The 21,696-nt window shown below is 37.6% G+C and overlaps 1 protein-coding gene across 1 annotated transcript in view; it reads right to left on the bottom strand.

Annotated features, from left to right (window-relative positions):
* The window catches only part of RYR2 (ryanodine receptor 2), a 794,727-nt gene extending 773,955 nt beyond the window's left edge, over positions 1-20,772 (bottom strand). The window contains 1 exon segment of the mRNA XM_078156251.1: positions 20,298-20,772. Within this exon segment, the coding sequence (XP_078012377.1) occupies positions 20,298-20,345 (48 nt within the window). The 5' untranslated portion in view covers positions 20,346-20,772.
* Between the last annotated feature and the right edge of the window lie 924 nt (positions 20,773-21,696).

The following is a 21,696-nucleotide window of genomic DNA, read 5'->3' as shown; positions in this document are numbered from 1 at the left end:
GATGCTTTGATCCTGCAGCCTTTCATGGTCAAGCCCACCTACCACAGAATCTCAGAAATGGAAGGGACTTCGGAGGTCATCTGGTCTAACCTGTACCTGAACAAGAATCCGCTAAAGAACACAGTTGACAAATGGTCATCCAACTTTCAAAGACCTCTAAGGAGAAAAAAGCAACTCATTTTACTATTTTCAAACAATCTTACTTGTTAGGAAGATTTCCCTTACATTAAGCCTTATATTTGCCTTTCTGTAATGTCCACTCATTGTTCTCTGCTCTCAGTTGAAAAGAACAAAAATCTCTCTTTCAGCTTGTAGACCTTTATACACTTAAAACATCTATCATGTTCACCGTAAGTCTTCTCTTCTAGAGACTAAACCTCTCCCGTTCCTTCAATGGATCTTCCTGGACTCCCCTGGAATATAAATATATAGGCGTTCAAGAAGCATTTTTATAACTTCTCGGCTCACATTTCCATTCTGGATTTGTTGGGATTGTTATTGTTGTTGGAGCTGAACCTTTGACTTCATTGGTGTAAGGAATTCCAACGTGAAGAAACCCCCTCTGTTAGTTCAGGGCAGCACCCGCTCAGCAACTTTTAGCCTTAGAGAGTTGGCTGGGACAGTGAGAGATTAAATGAGTGGCCCCAATAGGTATCTTTCCAAGTCAGGACTTGAACCTCAATTCCTGACTTTGATTCTGGCTCTCTATCCACGACATCATACTGCCTCTCATTACTGACATATCCATTGTGAGTTATTAAGAGAAAATCAGAAATGTCCTGGTATATTCCCAAACTCTGAGGATGTCCTGAAGGATGACACACTGTTCTATGAAGCATTCCCTGGTTGTCACTGTCAAAAACAGAGCACTGGGAAGGATGGGTTACAAACCACAAGGCAATATTATTTTCATTAGAATATAAATGGAAAGAAGACTGGATTGCTGAGAAGATTTGAACGTCAGTTCTGTTACTAACCAGTCATGCGACTTTGGGCAATTGCCTTTACCTCTGGACTTTGTTTTCTTCACTATACAATGAGGGATTTGGATTATATGATCATTAAGGTCCCTTCCTGATCTATGTCTATGTGAATTTCTTTCTTTTTAGCACACACTTACACTTAGACTACAATGTGCTCATTTTTATACTTATACAATAAAACCCACTAGAATGACAACTGTTTGGTTTTTTTTCCAATCCAGTCTCTTCAGCCATCTTGATGATTAAACTGAATTGACTATTAAACTGTGAGCTCCTGTAGAGTAGTAGCTGGGTGTTTGTGTTTGTTTTTGCTTTTAGGGTTGAGTTTTTTGTTTTGTTTTGCTTTGTTTTTCCTTGTATCCTTGGTGCTTAGCATAGTAGGGTTTGCAGTTACAATGCAAAGGGAGAATTAGCAAGACAACAGATTATGATCAGACAAAGGAATTTCAGAATCTGTGAACATGGAAGTGGTACATTTGTGAGTGGCGGCAAGATCAAAGACATGATCATCTCTGTGTGTAGTTGAGACGGTGTGGACGAATAGGTCATGAGAAAGGAGTAAATTGAAGAATTGTAAGGTTAGGGTGTTTGAGGAAGTATTGATGTGCATGTTGAAGTCACCTAGTATGAGGGCAAGAGTTGAGGAGGAAAGGAAGACTGAGTCAGTCATTGAACTCATTAAGGAAAGAAGAGGACTGTTCTAAAGATCAATACAAAAGCTACCAAGATTTTGATCCAAGGGTAGATATGGATTGGGTCCTCGAAAACAGGGATTGTCTTTTACCCTTCTTTATATCCTCAGGTCTTAGCACAGTGCTTGGCACATCTTAGGAGCTTCGTGTTTATTGACTGAGAGACATAGTAGGTGTTTAATAAATGCTTGTTGACTTGACTTGGCTTGCCCACAAAACCAGCCCTATAGTCAGAATGAAAACTGATTGCCTTGGAATGATAGATTTGGTAGTTAAATAAAAACACAGCCACAGATTTCTACAATTCGTATGATTCTTTCTTCTTCCGCCCTAGCAAGTGAAAAATAGTTGTACTTCCTGGATTACAGTTTAGGGCTAAGAAGAATCTTATCAAGAAACACTTCAGTGATAAATTCCTCTTGCCCATAAAAACAGGCTGAATTTATCTAACCTTAAAATAGGCTAAATTTATCTGCAGCATCTGGACTCTTCTTGGAAGTTACACTGCTAAATTATGTAGAGTTCTTGACTCCTGATGGCATAAACAACAGGCAGAAGAGTGTGTCATTACTCTTTTTTGTCTCTTATGCAAAAATCTATGATTTCCTGACCCCAATTCATTTATGGATTCTTTTTCAGTAGAATTTGGTTTTTTGATCATTGAATTAGTCAACATTGAGGATTTAACACTATTAACCCTGGAGGGAAAAAGAATGTCCATGGCACACAATCCGAGTCACTAGGGTCATCTGCATAAGAAATTTACCTGGCCTCTCTTACCTCTAGCAGGTTTGTAAATCTCTTATATATGGGAATGCTTCTGTGAAAACAGGTCTACAGAATTTTTGCTATGTAAACATTTTGTTTTTCTGGGTTCTCAGGGATGAATATGAGTATGACCATTAAAAAGCAGCAAATAAAAAAAACCCTTCCACCAAAAGCCTATTCCAGGGCCAAAGGAGTCAGGGAAATTACCCTGGATTCCCAAAGACTACAACAATGGAGTCTCTTGAAAAGACAGGCTACAAATTTTATTTGTCCTAAGAAATTCAACCTAAAAGCACTGAATATCATCACCAGGTTGACTTCCAGCTAATGATTATTTTTATTTCCAGCAATTCATTTAACCATCTTCTAAGGCACGCAGGGGTTGCATTTTTCATTGGTAAACAAAAAAAAAAATTTTAAGTCTTGAAATTTGAAATCAACTAATGCACATTTCAAATTATATATATTGATGAACAATATATACATATATAAAAAGCAACTGCCAGAATTACTTACTACATTTTCTAAACAAAGTCCTTAAACTACTAAGTTGTTAGAAATGTTTAATGAAGTGATAAAAATGTGTTAACAGTTCTGTCCTGCTAAGCAGCTCTAGGACAGCTCTAGAAATTCTTTTGGTTATTCACAGGGGCCACAAGAACAAAGGGCAGAAAACATATATCTCTAGGTGCTGAGGGAAGGTCTCACCTGAGAACTGGGTCAGGCCCAAATCATTCCATACCCCAATCGATTTGATCTGCACTTTCTTTCTAGACAGAAGACAGCAAAGATCTTCTCACATGATTGCACTATTCAGGAAAGAGAATACTGATAGGCACACCAAGGAACAAATCATCCAAATCGTTGTTATTTGCCCTTCATTCTCGAAGAGGACCATGACATCAGGAAGCTGATGCCATGACTTGCAAGTGAATTGGATTTAAGAGAGGGCTGCACAAAGTCATTAGCCTTACCATCCAAATTAAAAGCTAGACTAAATATCTTTAATATGGTTTGATTAAAACCCCCATACTTGTTTGTGATAAAACTTATATGTGTGCTAAGCAAGAGACCTTATTCTAGAGAGGCTTAAAGATAGATATAGATTTTGGGACATTTTTAGTCGGTGTTTCCCCAGTAGGTCATTCTCCAACAGAAGAGATTATCTTATTGAATTTTACCTTCCTAAGTGTTTCAGGGAAGGTATTGTTTCCCATATTCCATTTTTTACATATTTACAAAATAAGAATTATGTATCTTTTTGTTATCAAATGATAATACAAATAATGGCAAAACATAATTTGGCTGGTTTTGAGATACATCTACAAGACTGGGTCCTAAACCTGCAACCCTTTACAAAAAAAAAAAAAAGCATTGTGGACATTAGTTCAGGACAACAAAGAAATTCAGATGCATTTTATGAGTTGCTAAATATAGACAATCCTAGGAAGCTACAACTTTTGACTCACTAGTGTTACAATTAAAATAAACTGAGGGGCTCTAACACCTAATTGACCTCTATTTCTATTTTGTAGACTGAAAAAGAGCTTCCAGTTGTAACAATAATAATAATAATTTACATTTATATGGAACTTCAAGGTTTACAAAACTTTTTCCTCATAATAATCCTGAAAGATACAGAGCACAGTATTATTTCACCCATTTTATTAATAAGGAAACAAAGCTTCAATTCAATATATAACTTGCCCAGAGTAACACTAAGAGGGAGGAACAAGTCCAGTAGACTCTCTACTATGCCATAGACCAATGGTTCTCAAAGTGTGGTCCAGAGACTGCTAAAGGCCCCTGAGATCCATCCATGGGGTCTATGAGGTCAAAACTATTTTTTTTAACACTTTTGGTTCAGTGATTTCAGTTACTTCTAGCTCTTTGTGACCTCATTCGGGGTTTTGTTGGCAAAGGTACTAGAGTGGCTTACCATTTCCTTCCCCAGATCATTTTACAGATGAAGAAATTGAGGCAAACAGGGTCAAGTGACTGGTGTTGGGTCAAACAGCTAGTAAATGTTTGAGACTGGATTTGAACTCAGGTCTCCCTGACTCTAGGATCAGTGCTCTATCCACTGTGCCACCTAGCTGCCCCTTTTGTAACACTAAGATATTTTAATTTCTAATGTGCTAAGTATCAATAGATATAATCTACATAGACAAAAGCTCTTTGAGGATATCAAAATTTTTTAAGATCATAAAGGCATCCTGAGTTTGAGAACTGCTACCATATATTATAGTATAGTATATAACTACTATAGGTAATATTATTAACAACCTAGCCCCTAGCCAATAGAGTGTTAATAAAATGAAAATCATCCTCATAGCTACCTATTTCCTATTTATATCAATGAAGTTCATGCCATGTCATATGGTAGAACTAAAAAATGTACTTGTATACTGAACTAATCCTCACCTGACCTGGGATTATTCTCTGTTAATAACAGAGGGTTTCAAAGAAATAAGAACATGATATTATAAGACTAAAAGTATCACATATTTATTGAGATCAACATTAGCACATAATTATGCCTTCTTCCTAGTGGTACCATCAAGGGGAAGGAGCATACAACATCATTATGTGAGGCACACTCCAAAGCATAAAGAACAGGTGTTAAAATACAAATGGGCCATAACATAATTATATCTTTCACAAAGTGTAGCCTTAGTAACGGCTTTGGAATTTTTTTTTAATTCCATCTTGGCATCTGTTTATGCTCAAAGCAAAGCTGCTTGGAGTCTCATCTATGTATGGCCTTCTATTATAAAGCTTTTGGACAGGGTTAACTTTCTGTTTAAGAAAAATGTAGACACATAACTGCCAAGTCTTTCAACTTAACAACTGAATCCTTTAACTTCTGGGGTTTAAGGTCTTCTAAGGGAACACAATTCCCTCTCCCCTCCCCAACTCACGTACAAAAAAAAAAAAAAAGCTTGACAAATTCTAGGAGATAATATCCACCCAAGCCAGTCCAAAAAGCATTTGTTAAGCACTCGCTATGATGTAATGCTTACAACAACAACAACAAAAGAATCCTTAAATATAACTGAAAGGTTCTGCAAATAATGGACTCCAAGAGCTATCAGACACTTAGCCCAGGTCTCACTTTCAAAGAGGGACTTCACTTGTTCCAAGCAAGTTATGTTTTATTTGGTCCCTAAAGGCAGCCAAATTGGGACACTGCTACACTTTTCGTTTCTGTTAATATTTTTTAAAATTACTAAGCAAATTCTTCAAAATATAAACACAACTTGTATATTTTCAACATTAACCTAAAGTATGATCAGTGACTTTATTTTATTAGTAAAGGGTTAAATACATTTTTCTCCAGATAGAATGGATATCCTTTCCCTTTTGTCTTCTGAAAAAATTAAAAACAAAAACTATCTTCTGTATTTGAAGTTCACCTGCCTTAGCCTTCTCTCCTACCAAAAGAAATTATCCCAATGCCTTTAATCCATCTCTCTTAATTTCTCTGAAAAAAAAAAGTGGACGTAGATTCACCCATTCTAGGCACTTCCTTCTCTTTCATGCTAAGTAAAGATAGAGAAGATAGGCCAGTCAAGATACCTAGGTTCTAGTTCCAACTGTACCTAGCACTAACTAGCATTGTTACCTTGGGCAAATTTCTCTATGATGGGGCAGCTAGGTGGTGCAACAGATAGAGCACTGGCCTTGGATTCAGGAGGACCCGAGTTTAAATCTGGCCTCAGATATATAACACTTACTAGCTGTGTGACCCTGGGCAAGTCACTTAACCCCATTGCCTAGCGCCCCCCCAAAAAATTCTCTATGACCCAATTTCCTCATCTCTAAAATAAAGATATGGGACTAAATGACCAATAATTTTCCACCCAGCAGTAATCAATTACTAGTCAGTCAATAAACATTTATTAAGCACCTACTAGGTGCCTGGCACTGTGTTAAGTACCTTATGTTCTATAGAACACAAGGCTAGACGTTGTGGGAGATAGATATAAAGGAATAAGGAAAGGCCTCCTCTCTCAAGGAATTTGCACTCCTTGTGAGGGGGAAAAAAGACATACAAATATAAATACATTTAAAGCAATTATGCTGTTCCTTAGGTGCTGGTGTAACAAATTCTCACTTTTCTTAAATTTAGATTTCAAATTACCACAAGGAAATGGAAAAATTATTTAAGTTTAAAAGCTAATTCCTTCTCGACAAGATCTTAACTCTCAAAATCAAACTCACATTAAGAAAAAACTAACCTTTTTTTAATGTACCTAGGTTTTACTTACATATTAAATAGAAAATGAAAAGACCTCAAAAAATGTATAATGCTTAATTTTCCAAATCACAACAGAAGCTCTCAACTAAACTGGGAAGGAAATCTCTTTACCACCATCTCACAATCAGGGGCAATCTATATCTGCAGATTTAATATTTTCCTTACATATTACGCTATTTTCCTGATCTTAGCCTTAATTGGCTGAAAAATTGAGCCAATATATTTCTAGGCTGTCTGCTTGTGGAAAAAAGATAGATAGACAGATAGATAGATACATAGATAGATATTCCTAACTACATACATAGGCACTGCAGTCTCTTTGAGTCAACAGCTAAGCAAAAAAAAAAAAAATCACATCAGAGATATGAGCTTCCCTCACTCATCCTAATGAGGTGTGCTTGCTTCAAGCACAGTTGAACTAGTCAATCACCAGCACCTCTAAACATCTAAACAAAATATCCCTGGCTCAGAACCTCTAAAGATTTATTGTAGGTTTTGAAGAGGTAGTTTTAATAGATCACTAAAAGGTCCCAGAAGCAAATTAAAATACACAAAAACTAAGTAAAAACTATCAGAATGTAAATCCAAATTGTATAAGTCAATTGTGTATGCACTTTTCACAGTGTCCTCACAGGAACACATATACACATGAGGTCTCTTTCATGGAGAAAGAACAATAAAACTAAGGGAATAAGAGAAAGGGTGACAGAATTTTCTCTTACCTCCCTAATTGCTATTTCAAGAAAAAACCTTTATTTCCCTTGTTTTCTTCTGTATAAGCAGGGCCCAAATTGGATAGGATTTTTGAAGGCCTTCAGATCTGGTGCTTTTTAATAGATGCCAGACCCTCTACTAATAAAATAATAATTTAGATGCAGGAGATAATAAACCCCTTTACTGGCATGAGAAATAGAAAGAAAAGGAATCCAGTACTTAAAAAAAAACTACCTGAAATGTCAAAATGAAATCATTTCCTTTTCATCCCATGGCTTTTAAAATTTGTTCTGTGCCTCATGGAAGAAATTTTAGATTGACATTATTCCAGAAAGCCCGTGAGCTAACATTGTAATCTGGACATAATTCTCAACCACGGGCATTTCCAGCAAACAAATAATAAAGGATATGTTCAGGACCAAGGGGAAGGAAAGACAAAAACAGATATGGCAAAAATGCATCTTGGGCTGAAATGAATCCTGACCTCCTACTGGATGTTTCTAATATCCTGATCTTTCAATAAATGACCTGTACGTCCTTTAAAGAAAAGAAAAATGAAATCACAGTCCATCTAATGCTCATAGAAATAGAGTTCTTCTGTTAACTTAAACATTGAATAAGTTTTTGCTGCTTAAAAAGCCCACCTTTTTACCTCCCAACATCAAAACAAAAACCCAACCATTCTAAAACTATCATAAATCAAAGTTTCAGAAAAATCATTTATTATAGAAATCTTTGGACAATTTTAGCAAGGTCTATAGAGTATTTAATCATCCATATTTTTCTAAAAACAATGTCCCAAAATTCATGATAAAATTTAATACATTTTAGACTAATTCTCTTTACCTCCAACCATAGGCCTGCACCTCATTGTCCCAACACATATACCCCACCCAATCTAGTCTATTCCTACATTCATCTCCTCCAAGAAGTCTTCCCTGACTAACTCCATACCATTTCCATCATTCCCCTACATTTTGAACCTAAATATGTAAACAGTTTAAACTACATTACAAATTTATTACTATTCTCTAGATATTCATATTTAGTAGCGTATAGTATAGGAAATTATCTCTCTAACTGCCCTACAAACTCAAGAGAAGAGACTTCTATGGGCCTCTCCAGAGCACACAGTATATATTCAATAATTCTTTATTAACTGAATGACTGTACCTTTTTAATAGAATCAAATTGTATTTTATCTAACATCTTTTAATAGAATAATATTATAATATTATATAATAATATTAATTAGTATTAAAACAGTATATTTCCCCAGATTTAAAAAAACAGCAACACTGCCTGGAAAGAAAGATTCCATATAACTTCATCTTCAAGGTCCCTTCCAGCTCTAAAATCCTGTGATTCCTTTGAATCCCTCAAGCGGGCATTGAGTTGTTATACATATGGGCCATGAAATTTATAAACCAGTAACTAACCAGATAAAAAGTGCTAGATATCTAAAATGAAATCATCTCACCTCTTGACTACAAAATAGATTTAAATCTCACACCATAGATTGAGTTACTCTGCAAGGGCACCAACATTCTGGTATGGTTTTTTGGGAAGGAAGAGATGTAGGATGTACAGTCCCTAAGTGCATTTTGTTTCATCTGCCTCTAAGATCAGAATGGTACCTCTATATGCCCTCTTTACCTTGTACTTGATTCATCCTCTCTGAAAAATTCAAAAGAATTCAAGTTAGTAATATTTGAGTTAAAGAGATAAATGATGAAATGGATAGAGCTCTAAGTGTCGAATCAGAAAGACCTCAGTTCAAATCCAGCCCAGAAATTTACTAGTTGTGTGACCCTGGATAAGTGACTTAACCTCTGTTTGCCTCAGTTTCTTCATCTATAAAAAAAAAATGCAGCAGGGTGGAGATAATAATAACACCTACCTCCCAAGCTTGTGAAAATAAAATGAGAGCATTTGTAAAGTGCTTTTCAAACCTTAAGGTACTATGTAAATGTTAGCTAGTATTAGCAAGATACCATTCTTTTTCCATCTGCTTGTTCAATTCTTAAAGGATCTGTGATTTCACTGATGTTCATTTTACCCTCACTAATGAAGACTACAACCCATGATTGCCTTAGATGGTTGATTATGACTAAAACATTTTATCAGCCTGTGGCTGTCCTGGTAACGAACTTCTCCAAATGTATCTGGGCTGCTCCTCAGATGACAGAGTCACTGGGCCCGTACTCAAAGTCTTTCCAATTTGATAATACCTTCAGCCAGAGCTTAAAGTCTGTTCACTCAGTCTTCAAAAATCCAGTGTCACTGGGCAGCTAGGTCGTGCAGTGGATAGAGCTCTGGCCGTGGAGTCAGGAGGACCTGAGTTCAAATCTGGATTCAGACACTTGACACTTACTAGCTGTGTGACCCTGGGTGAGTCACTTAATCCCAATTGCCTTAGCAAAAACAAAAACAAAAACCACAAAACCCAATGACACCTTCATGGCACAATGAAGCATCAGAGAATAACTTTAGAGGCTCCACTCTTTAACTGAAAAGGACTTTGGAGAAGGAAATATGCATGAAGTCTTCTTATCTTTTTATCTTTTAAAATGGCTGGAATTTTTTACATAGACACAAATCTTAGTATTGAAACTTCTAATAAAAATCTTAGAAAAATGAGGAAACAATTGTATTTGTTGATAACCATAAACCTCTTATAGAAATTAAAAAGACTCTAACTTTCAATAGCAGAATACCATTATGAAGTGTAACATTCATTTCTGCATTATTCCCACTTTTTGTGTAGACCAAAGGAACAGGTTTCTTATTGTAATTGTGCTATTCTTGTTCATATAATATGTACTCTTTATTTCTGGTTTATGGTAATATTTTAAATAAGAGAGAAATTCATTTAAACAAGAACACACTTCGAGCGAATTAAAATCTAAATTCAGGAGGCTAAGATAGCAATTAAAAATCTCAATGTAACAAGTATGAAAAAAAAAGTTTTTATTTAAAACACCAGGCAGGCAGACAGTCTTTGTGGTATAGAACTTTATTTAAAAAGGAAAAATGTATGCCGTCTTTAGTAGGTAAAGATGATGCTAGTGACCCACCTTGAGCAGGCCATGAGCAATAGCGTGGCTTAAGCAGAAAGGAGTCAGAATTACTTACTAACCCCTTCATCTTCATTTTCATCTGTGAAATGGGGATAATGTTAGCACCTACCTTCCAGGGCTTAGGATAAAATTAGATAATATTTGTAAAGCACTCCAAAAAAATGTAAAATGCTATATAAATGCTAGTTATACTTATAATAATCATTATTAACTAAATTTTTTAGTAACAGTTTCTTCATCTGCAAAAGGGGCATAATGGTACCTGTACTTCCTATTCTTTGATACTGATGTGACAAAGTTGCTCTGAAAACAATAAAGCAGTATGAACCTTGTCATTATTACATAGTGAGTGAGCTACTGTCATTATTACTATGTATCCTGGGTTATTTTCCTTTTTCCTTTTTTTTTAAGAGTAGGTCTCCCTTCTTGTCCAGGCTAGAAATACAGTAGTCATTCATGGCCCTAGCCTAATACTGATCAGCACAGAAGCTTTGACTTTACTCCATTTCCAATTTGAGCCAGTTCTCTCCTCCTTAGGCAAACTGTTGGCCCTCCCCACTCCCAGAGGCTCACTATAATGGGGCCAGTCTTAGGGGAGCTACCCAATAAGCTTAGCCTACTGCAGCTCAAAACTCCTGAGGTCAAGCAATCCATCAGCCTCAGCCTCCCCAGTAGCAGGAATTACAGTAACACATCACTACTCCTGGAAATTGGAGTCAAGGGATTATGGTCAGCTAATTCTCACTGGTACTAACTCCCCCTTGCAAAAAAGCAAGGCAAACTCATCGGCTTTTGTTACAGTACTCGTGGAAAACACTGTCCTTTTACTCTTTATCTAAATCCAGAGTGTTTTCTGAAGCTCCATTCAGGACACAGCTCTTACACAAAGATTTCTCTAAACCAAGTTACCTTCTGCCTCTTCTGAACTCTTCTATAGCATTTATTTTCTAGATTGATCATGTAACAAATGCCATCTCATTACTGATTATCTTCTTATTTTTAAAGGTCTTGTATTTTCAAATAGATTGTAAGTTCCTTGAGGGCAAAGACTATGTCTTATTCTTTATGTCTCCTACATCCCTTAGCTATGTCACTTTCATATAGCATACGCTCAATATTTATTGCTTGATGAAGAGTTGGATATCTAACAAACACATTTGTGGTTAACAGCTCTACATTTTCATGTGTGGTGGTCATTCTTCCTATTTAAGTCAATCATTCTGAAGAGAGAGTCTTAGTGAGTAATGAGGATTAAGAAAGATAATTGATGTCAAGGCTCTTTGAAAATGAATTCAAGAGTACTGAAAGACTTAGGAACTCTAATAGATGCATTGACCAATCAGGATTTCAGAAGAATGCTGGTGAAGCATTTCTCCCATCTCCCTGCAGAGAGGTGGTGGACTAGAGATTTCTATAGTGGACATCGATCGTATTTTTTTCCGTGTGACAATTGTGTCGATTTGTTTTGCTTGACTGTACTTATTTGTTACAAGAGGGGACTCTTTGGTAAAGGGTGTTCGGGGTAGTTTCCTCATAGAGAGTGAAGTGATAGTAACATTTTTTAGAAAAAGAAAAGAGCATCAATAAAACATTTTAAAAGAAAATATGTGAAATCAATAGCTCCAGTTAAAACAATAGGTTTCATTCTTAATCATAAATCACAGAAACATCATTTAGAGAAACCAATAAACATCTGCCCCCCATCTAGCATTCAAGACATACCATAATGTTTTAGAAAATCTGAGGCAACATGGGTCACTGATTCAAATCATCCCAAGAGAAAGTGATGCTGGGAAGGAGCATTATATACTGTATAAATACTATTGCAGATAGGATAAAGCAAATCAGATTACTGAGGATTTTGGTATTGACTTGAGAGCTTCCACTGATCCTAGTATAATTTCATTAGATTTTTCTTGTCCAGATACAGGTTTTCTTATTCTCCTCCTTAGAAAGGACTCGGGTTTACTGACCACATTTATTAACTGATGGGATTTTTAAAGAGATATTAAGTGGGTAGAATTGTTTCATTTGCTACTCCTGCACTGGTAATAGCAGTGTCTTAATGGGTATTTCTCAAATATGAATTACTACAGTAAAACACCTCTACAGAACAGCCCTAGTCACTGAAGCTTACTAATATTCATCCTCTGATTCTTTCATCATCATTAAATGTTACTACACATTTCTCTCTCACTAACAATTGAAAACTTTGACAGATTTCACCAAGAAGACCAAAATCATTTAGTGTAGGCTTCTCTTACTAGCTTAATCTTATCTCTCCCTTATCATGTAACTGACCTTGCATCCATTCTCTCATCCAATCCTGTATTCTCAGAAGAAAAGATAGCCTCACCATCTCTACATTTAACACATCTCTCTAACATATTCATTTTCTCTCTCGTTATTGATTTAACCCTCAATATCTTTAAATATATTCCAATTTCCTCTTTCTAAAAACCAGACAAAAGCATTTCCTCACTCAACCACCCTCTCTAACTACTTTCCTATTTCAAAAATGACTCCATAGTCTCTAGAGTGGGAGACTTGAATAGCAGTGCAACTAACAGAACGGAGAGAGTGGGCATGGAGAGTAGGCTGTGTGTGGGCAATGGGGAATGATGAGCTCAGTTTTCAACATGTTGAGAATGAGGAGATGGAACAGGTGGAAGTTAAAGAGAAGCAGATTTAAGCTAAAGGTAAAGAAAAGCTTCCCAACAATTAATCTAAAATTGGAATGGTCTTTCTAGAGGTAGCCATCCCTCCCTTTAGGTCTTCAAGCAAAGACTGTACAACTACTTCATCATACAGACATGGGAATTCTTATACAGCTGAGGTTGGACTAGATGGCCCTTATGGTCCCTTTCAACTCTGAGATTCCATGATTCGAGGTCTTTTAGGCAGATGGAGATTCTAAGTTATTTTTGTAGGGCTGATTGTTGAAGATGAGAGAATGCTTCCACTAAGGTATTATAAAGAGCAGAGGACTGCATATTACACTGAAAAAGAGGAATGGATTTGGTGTCAAACCACTTAGGTTCAAATCTTGGCTTTGCCACTTCTTACCTGCATAAACATGGGGAATTTACCTCATATCTCTAGGCCTCAATCCTATCCAGAAAAATGAAAGGGGTAGATGAAATGGTCTATAGAATTCCTTCCTGTCCAACTCTAGAGCTATGATCTTATGACTAAACTTGAAGGAGCACCCATAATTAGGTACTGGAAACAATAATGAGAACTTGAAAAGAAGGAAGAGGAAAGCAAGCAAGAAGAGGACAAGGAAAGTACATGTTATAGCAGCTAGGGAAAAAGAGTTCAGGGAAGATAGGGACAGAAAAAATGCCATTGGATTTAACAATAATGAGATAATTTAGGAGAGTGGTCTGGAGAAGCAGAATGTACAAAGGAGTCTGCATTTGGCATTAGAAGACATGGGTTCCAGTATCTGCTGCCATCATAACATAAGATTGCTAGAGATCTAGTTATTGACTCTGAGAGCAGCTAAGAATCCCAGGGTCAACATAATTATATTTTTCTAATTAAGTCAAATGAAAGAATTAGAGTGTTTGGAGGCCTGGGGGTGGAATTTAGAAAGTAGAACATGAGCATGTCTAAACGCAGAAAGGAATAAACCAACGATGAGGAAGAAAATAAAGATGGTAGAGAGGAAAAGGACAAATTTAGAGTGGGCAAGTCAAGCCAAAACTTCTATTTAACCTGTTTCCTTATCTGCAAAATGGGGATAATGATACTTACCTGGAATACCCTAGTGAATTAGGAAATAATATTTGAACTTGCAAAGTGAAATGTAAATATGAGCTATTATTATTCTAATATATTAGAGGACTGAAACAAGAATGCAGGGGGTTCAGAAGAAAGGGTGACAGAAAAGAATGATAGCAATATGAAACAGAGAATCTGAAGAAAAAAAAGAATTGGCATGGTATTTGGGGGGTGGGTGGAGTGGGGCAGGGATAACAACAAGCAAAGGGTGTTTTAAAATCGGGAAAAGTCATTATGCTTGAAGGCAAAAGGAAGGGATGCCCTGACGAAAGAGGTAGGAAGGGTCCAGAATACAGACGGAGAAAAGAAATTTTCTCTGAAATTAAAAGAAAATTAGAAATAGAGACAGTGATACATTGAGGTAAAAAAACAGAGAGTTTGGGAATTGGAGGACTCATGCTGATTGGCTTCAATATTTTTCATAAAGTAGGACTGAATGCTGATCATCCAATTATCTGCTCCTTTTGCTTTTCCTCAGTTCCGCAGTTTGGAATGTACTCTACCACTATCTGCTTATGTGACTTAGAACACAGGTCACTTAATCTTTCAAAGTCTCAGTTTTATTATTTGAAAAATAAGTTCACTGGACTACATGACCACTGAGATTCTTCCAGTTTTAACATTCTGCATTCTAGGACTCTGCACTGGTTTTGTTCTCTACTTGTTTCATGGAGATCTATCTTTTCTTCTCAATTAGGCCCTAAATTCTTTGAAGGTAAGGAGTGCCTTGCAACCAGTAGGCACTTAATCCATTAGATTGTGAAGTCCTTGAAAGCAGAGACCGTTGTTTACCTTTCTTTGTATCCAGAGCAGAGTGCCTGGCATATAGTAGGTGCTTAATAAATGTTTCTTGACTTTCTGACTAATAAATATTTGCTGAATTGAAGGGCTTGAAAGGGTATCTCAACTTCTTTTTTAAACACTGTAGGATCTAATATTAGACCTACAGCAGGTGTGATAGATTCATAGATTTTATTTAATGAATGAAGATTTTATGCTGTCACATCACATCTACCACTATGAGCACAATTTCATATTTCCATTTATATTACATAAGTACTGGTTTTTGAGTAAAGAACTCTAGACCATTGATTATAGCCAAATTATTGTACTTTGAGATGTCTCCTTATCCCTTTACCACAACAGACCCTTTGCACATCGACATCTGGAAATACCCCACAGCTTGGAAGTCTAAGTTGATTGTTCATTAATTTCTACAAAACCAAAATACCTTTTAACAACTTGCACAGAATTTATTAGCTGAAAAAAAATTTTTTTTAAACCTGTTTTTCTTGACTATGCATATTTGTTACAAATGCTTTGTTTTTCTTTCCTTTTTTCAATGGTGGTTGAGATGGCAAGGAGAGAAAATCAATTTTTGTTCATTGAAAAAAAATTTAACAACTGGCACAAGAGCACTTATCTGCCAGAAAGAAATTGGAATGGGAGTCAGGATACCTGGTTCTTGTCCCAGTTCTGTCACTAATGAGCTAAATGACCTTCCAGAAATTACTTAACTTCCCTAAACCTCAATTCCTCATTTGTTTAGAAAAAAACGAAAACCCAAAAAGATAATAAAAGCTGAACTATGTCTCACAGAGTTGGTGATAGGAATAAACTAGATAAGGTATCTGAAATATCTTTAAAGTATAGTTACATATAGTGTATTATCTGTTTTAAATTTTCTGAAATAAAGGTGGATATATACCCCTAGAGAGAGAATCACTGTGAAGGGTTTTAGATTAAAAGAGTCAGTTCACCAGACAAGGAAAACCTATGCAGGCCAGATTTTTTTTTTAGTACCAAGCCATTCTTGCATACAGGACATACTCTTCCCCAAGGGTAAACAAATTGTGCTCCTACAATCTAAAGAAGGGCAAGAACAGCAAGCGATAATAGAAAAATCAGCTCTAGGACTTAGAACTGGAAGGCACCTTAGAGGTCATATGGTCCAACCCTCTTATCTTCAGATAAGGAAACTGAAGCCCAATAAGATTAAGTGAATAGTCCCAGTTCATGTGCATAATAAGCGCCACAGACAAGATTTGAACCCTTGTATTCTGATTCCAGATATACTGACTCTTTCCGTTAAACCACCTTCTCTTTTAATATAATAAGCATATAGTCAACGGTATTCTATTTAAGAAATTAGGAAGTAGAATAACTACAGAAAACAATATTTCCAAAAGCTAGATAACATTTAACAAGATTTTCTAGGCTAGCTCACTTTTGGAATTTTTTTCTGAGATAGAAATTCACTATTATAGACAATACATGCATACACATATGTGTATATTTTATATGTGTATACACATATGTAATTAGAAATATATATATACATACACATTTCGGGCAGGAAATAGAGTCCTGGGGCTGGAGTCAGGAAGACTCATCTTTGTGAGTTCATATCTGGCCTCAGACACTAGCTGTGTAACCTGGGCAAGTCACTTAAACCTGTTTGCCTCAGTTTCCCCCATCTATAAAATGAGCCGGTGAAGGCCATGTCAAATCACTCCAGTATCTTTGCCAAGAAAACCACAAATGGGATCATGAGGAGTCAGTCATGATTGAAATGGCTGAACAACAAAATACAATATACATGTACATTTGTCTATCTGAATAAGGAACCAGTGAATATAAAGAATAGCATTTATTGGGGCAGCTAGGTGGCGCAGTGGATAGAGCACTGTCCCTGGATTCAGGAGGACCTGAGTTCAAATCCGACCTCAGACACATAACACTTACTAGCTGTGTGACCCTAGGCAAGTCACTTAACCCCACTGCCTAGCAAAAAAAAAAAAGAGAGAATAGGATTTATTCATCAAATCAACCAATTCTAAGGAAGAGAAGTCAACTCATAAGCAATCAAGGGAATGAGGAAAATGCAGGGAAGGGAGATGAATGCAAATAATGCTACAGGGCTTCATGATGCTGAAAGCCATTTCAAATGCAGAGGGGGAAAAAACGGAGAAATCTACAGTAAAAACATGAACTCATAGTCATAACTTGCCTTAAACATCACATCTTCTAGAAACATCACATCTTCTAGAAAGAAGGAAGGCTTTCTGTGGGGATAAGGTCACCAGTTTCAATGCACTGGATTGCCAAATCTAAATCCCATAGGTTTTGATCACTGCAAGAGGATGGTTTCAATCCTCTAGTCAAAAAATAGAAAATATCTTGTCTTCTTCACAATCATAGCCTTTAATGATTAACTGTTTGATTTCCCTTTTCCAAACAGGATAGCTTCATCTATTACCAAGGAGAAGTCTTAACAGTAAAACTGAATATGCTATCTACATGATGCAGATTGTTACACACATAAGCTATTTGCTTGAAGAAGAGTACATATGATGGATTTGGCCATAGGAGGAAAAAAAAGATCATTCTAATTTGAAGAATGAGGCTTTCATCCTATCCTCATAAACATTTCGGAACCATCTATTTTTGCAAATCAAAGATATGGAGCTGAATAGTGTAAGAACAACAGACTGTGTAATTATCAAAGAATATGGCACGGCAAATCTCCAAAATAAAATTCTTAATTTTAAAGAAGAAAAAGCACTTTTCCCCCCTTTCATATCTTAATCCTCCAACAAAAACTTCCCTGTTCTATTTTGCTCCCCTCTTCAAGGTCATCCATCATTAGCACAACATCCTAAAGAAAAAATCTAGACTAGACTTGTCAGATCTTCACTAGCATAAGGTCCACTTATCAAGGGTGTTACTCTGCAAGATGGTCAGCTGTCAAGTGACAAGGGGTTAACATTACTTTATATGTACACAGCCACATTAGCAAGCCCATTACCTCTGTTCCCATTAAGTATTCTGATAACACCATGAGCTCTATGAGCTCAGCTTAACATTTAAGCCTGCAGCAAACCCATAATTGCACAAAGCTTTCCAAAATGTTCAAGCTAATTTTAACTCTATGGAATTTAATTTTAAAACTGAAGGAAGAAAAAAAAGTATACTGCAGCTATGTATTTTTTCAACGAAATAGTTTTCCATTCCCTTTGCATGTTCACTTTAAAAATATGAAGAGGAAAGTTTCAGACAATGTCTCATTTTTTAAAGAAAACAAATTACTGTATTTTGAACACGCTAAAAATATTTTCCATGAGAAATTTTTTATGCAGGTCATTTTAACAGTGTATTGGTCAACAGTGTTGCCAGATGATTGAAAACAACATATATGGTGGTGCATGATATGGAGTTGCTATGCTAGATAGCTTTTTTTCCTAATCTTTGATTTTCTTTTTTGCCAAAGGCTTTTTCTCTCTAATGTTCAAAAATGAATACTGATAACATTCCCATAGCAAAGCAAGTAAAGGAGAAAATAAAAGGAAAAAGTAGTGCTCTCAAAACACAAATTCACCTTTCAATTTGCTTGAGATATAAACAGTATTTGTATACCTGAGTATTAATATCTAATTCAAAATTCCCTCATTCTTAAAGTTTGTGATTGGAAGGTAAATTGTAACTTGGGAAATGATCTTTGTATCACTGTTGAAAGAGAAGTAACCCAGAAGCAGCAGAAGCTGCAGTCCTTACACACTGAGACTAAGTGGATTTTATGAAAAATTAAGTTAAAATGTTCTGTATTTCAAAAAAGAATTGGAAAAAAAACCCAAAGGCGAGTATTAAGAGAACATCTTAAAACGTTAGTGTATACTAACTAGCTTCCCTTCAACAAGAAGTAGTTCTCATTTTATTTTCTGTCAAAGGGCATTTCAAGTCCCAGCTTTTAGGGTGAGCTATGCTTCTGCCTGGTAAGTATCTGCAGTGTATAGAACAAATCAGAGAGGGAGAAACAGTGCCAAAAGGTACTTAAAGTAGAAAAAAAAAATGGTATGAGTACAGAGCCAAAATCTTTCCCTGCTGGCCACCCCAATGCTCCAGTCACCCAGCTGCTTCCACCCTCTATATTTTACTGCACTCAGCATTTCACAATTTTCTGCTTAAACCACTACTTAGAAAAATGACTCTTACAAAGCTACCATAGGCACACACACACACACACACACACACACACGCACGCACGCACGCGCACGCACACACATACACACACACACCACACAATCTTAAACTGTCACTGCACCGCTAAAGCACAATTTCCAGCAATAGTCTAATACACCACAGAGGCACTTAGCCAACCAGCCACCCCTTCTGCCCCACCTTCACTTAGGAAAACCTGCTCAGGAGCGATCAACCTGACCCAGCTCAGGCTGCTCATGCATGCAAGCTGAATACGCAAATCTATTTGTTATTTCCCGTCACAGCATGCGTGTCAAAGTGAAAAGCACGAGAAATGGGGATACGCAGGAATTCCCAGCAAGATTTCCCCGTGCCCCCTGCCCCCACAAGTGATTCCCTGCAAAGAGTGAGTCTCTGTCTCTCTGTCTCTGTCTCTCTCTCTCTCTGTGTGTCTCTCTCTATCTCTGTCTCTCTCTCTCTCTCTCTCTCTCTCTCTCTCTCTCTCTCTCTCTCTCTCTCTCTCTCTCTCTCTCTCTCTCTCTCTCTCTCTCTCTTCTTTCTTCTCTCTCTTTTTCCCCTCCTCACCTTACCTACCGGGAGTACGTTCTCCCCCTCATCTACATGCAAAGCATGCTAGCAAAGGGTCCTCTCTTCTCCTTCCCCAGTCCTACAGGTACCACTAACGCTTTCTGTGCTCTATCATCCTCATGTTTGTAAGGCACAAACATCACCATGCTTGTAAGGAAAAAGAGCTTGTGAGCTTCTCTTTCTTCTATCCTTGCAATAGCTTTCTCTATGTATCTCCCCTCCCCATTTCTTCTCTCTCCCACCTACTCTTCTTTCTCCCTCCTTCTCCTCCCTCCCTCCCTTGCCCATCCTAGCGAGCCACAAGCTGTTTCATTCCTACCTACTGGGTACCCTACCACCTGCACCCCCTCCTCACTCAGCCGAGGGGCACGCTAGTTGATGGCATCCCCTTCCCCCACTATGCCTCTCCCGGGTCCTTCCAGGTGAGGATGAAAAGTGTGATGCTTACAGTTCGCAGGAACTGTATCTCATCCTCGCCCTCGCCCCCATCGGCCATGGCTCCGCTCCTCAGCCGGGGAGCCGGCTCCTGTCCCTTGGTGAAGCCTGGTGGAGGCTCTCTCTCTGCTGCTGCTGCTGCTGCCGCCGCCGCTGCTGCTCCCGTTGCTGCTGCAGCTGCCCAGAGTTGGGAGCGGGAGGGAGAGTGGGAGGAGAAAGCCGGGCTGCTCGGTGCGGAGTGAGGCAGTCACCCCCCCCCTGCAAAGAGGAGGAGGATGAGGAGGAGGAGGCGGGGGGGGCGGGGAGCAGCAAGCTAAGGGAGATGACACCGCTCTGCACCGCACAGTGGGGAAGGGGGGGAAGGGAGGGAGGAATGGAGGGAGAGGGGACCAAAGGTCCGGGGAAGGAAGAGGGGAGCCAGCCCAAACAACCCCAGCCTCTCCTTGCTCCGCTCCAGGCTCCGGCTGGCAGCAGGTTGACGAGTGGGCCCGGGCTCCTCTGTTCAAGTGCAAGGAGCCAGAAGGGATATGATTAGTGATGCCGTGGGGTGGTCGGGGTGGAGCTCTTCGGCTCCCCCACTGCTGCAGGTAATCTGCAGACAATTCCCTCTGCAAGCCAAACCTGTGGGCTAGCGCCCCTTACTGGTGACTACATGTATGTGAATACATAACACGCGTGTGCACATATCCGCATACCCAGGGAACTCAAGCTACCTATATTGTCAGGCTACTGATCTGTACATTAATGCGGTGTATGCTTAAAACCCTGGACGCAGCAGATTTTTTTCTTCTTTAAACGACTCCGACTGTAAATTACTTAAGGAAGCACAAAAGAACTCTGATTTGGGCCCACTAATGGAATTTAAAACTTCTCTTAGAAGCTACTCTACCATCTGCACTAAGAACTCCCAAGGTTCAGTATGTCTACCTCTCTTTTCAAATATAATCCATACCATGGGTATCCTTTGGATATGCAGTGTTCTATATACTCCCTTTTTATGAAGATAATCTGTAATCCTAGAGGACATCGTCATTATGAGTATTGTAATTTTATTTTCCTTCTGAGAACTCAAACCTTTCCGCAATAGATAAGTGTTCCATCTATATCTGTACTTTCTAATACTACAACATTCACATACCTCCTCTATGTGACAAGACGTGATTACCATCTCCATATTACAATCAGTAAAACTGAGACACTGAGCAAGGCTAAGAATTTAAATAAGAAAAAAAAACCTGCTTCTTCCATTCATAAACCAGAAGCCTTTGCCACTTAAAAATATTATAAGTGGTAGCTATCCTTCTGCTTTATTGTAAATATTATATATTTATATAAACTATATATATATAGTTTCAAGAGATATTATATATCTATATCTATATATCTATATATCTATATATAGATATATAGAT

Source organism: Phascolarctos cinereus, unplaced genomic scaffold (genome assembly GCF_003287225.1).
Source record: "Phascolarctos cinereus isolate Bilbo 61053 unplaced genomic scaffold, phaCin_HiC Scaffold_5;HRSCAF=322, whole genome shotgun sequence".
Classification (NCBI taxonomy): Eukaryota; Metazoa; Chordata; class Mammalia; order Diprotodontia; family Phascolarctidae; genus Phascolarctos; species Phascolarctos cinereus.
Note: the sequence above shows the minus strand (reverse complement) of the source record. Positions and strands in the feature narration are given on the sequence as shown.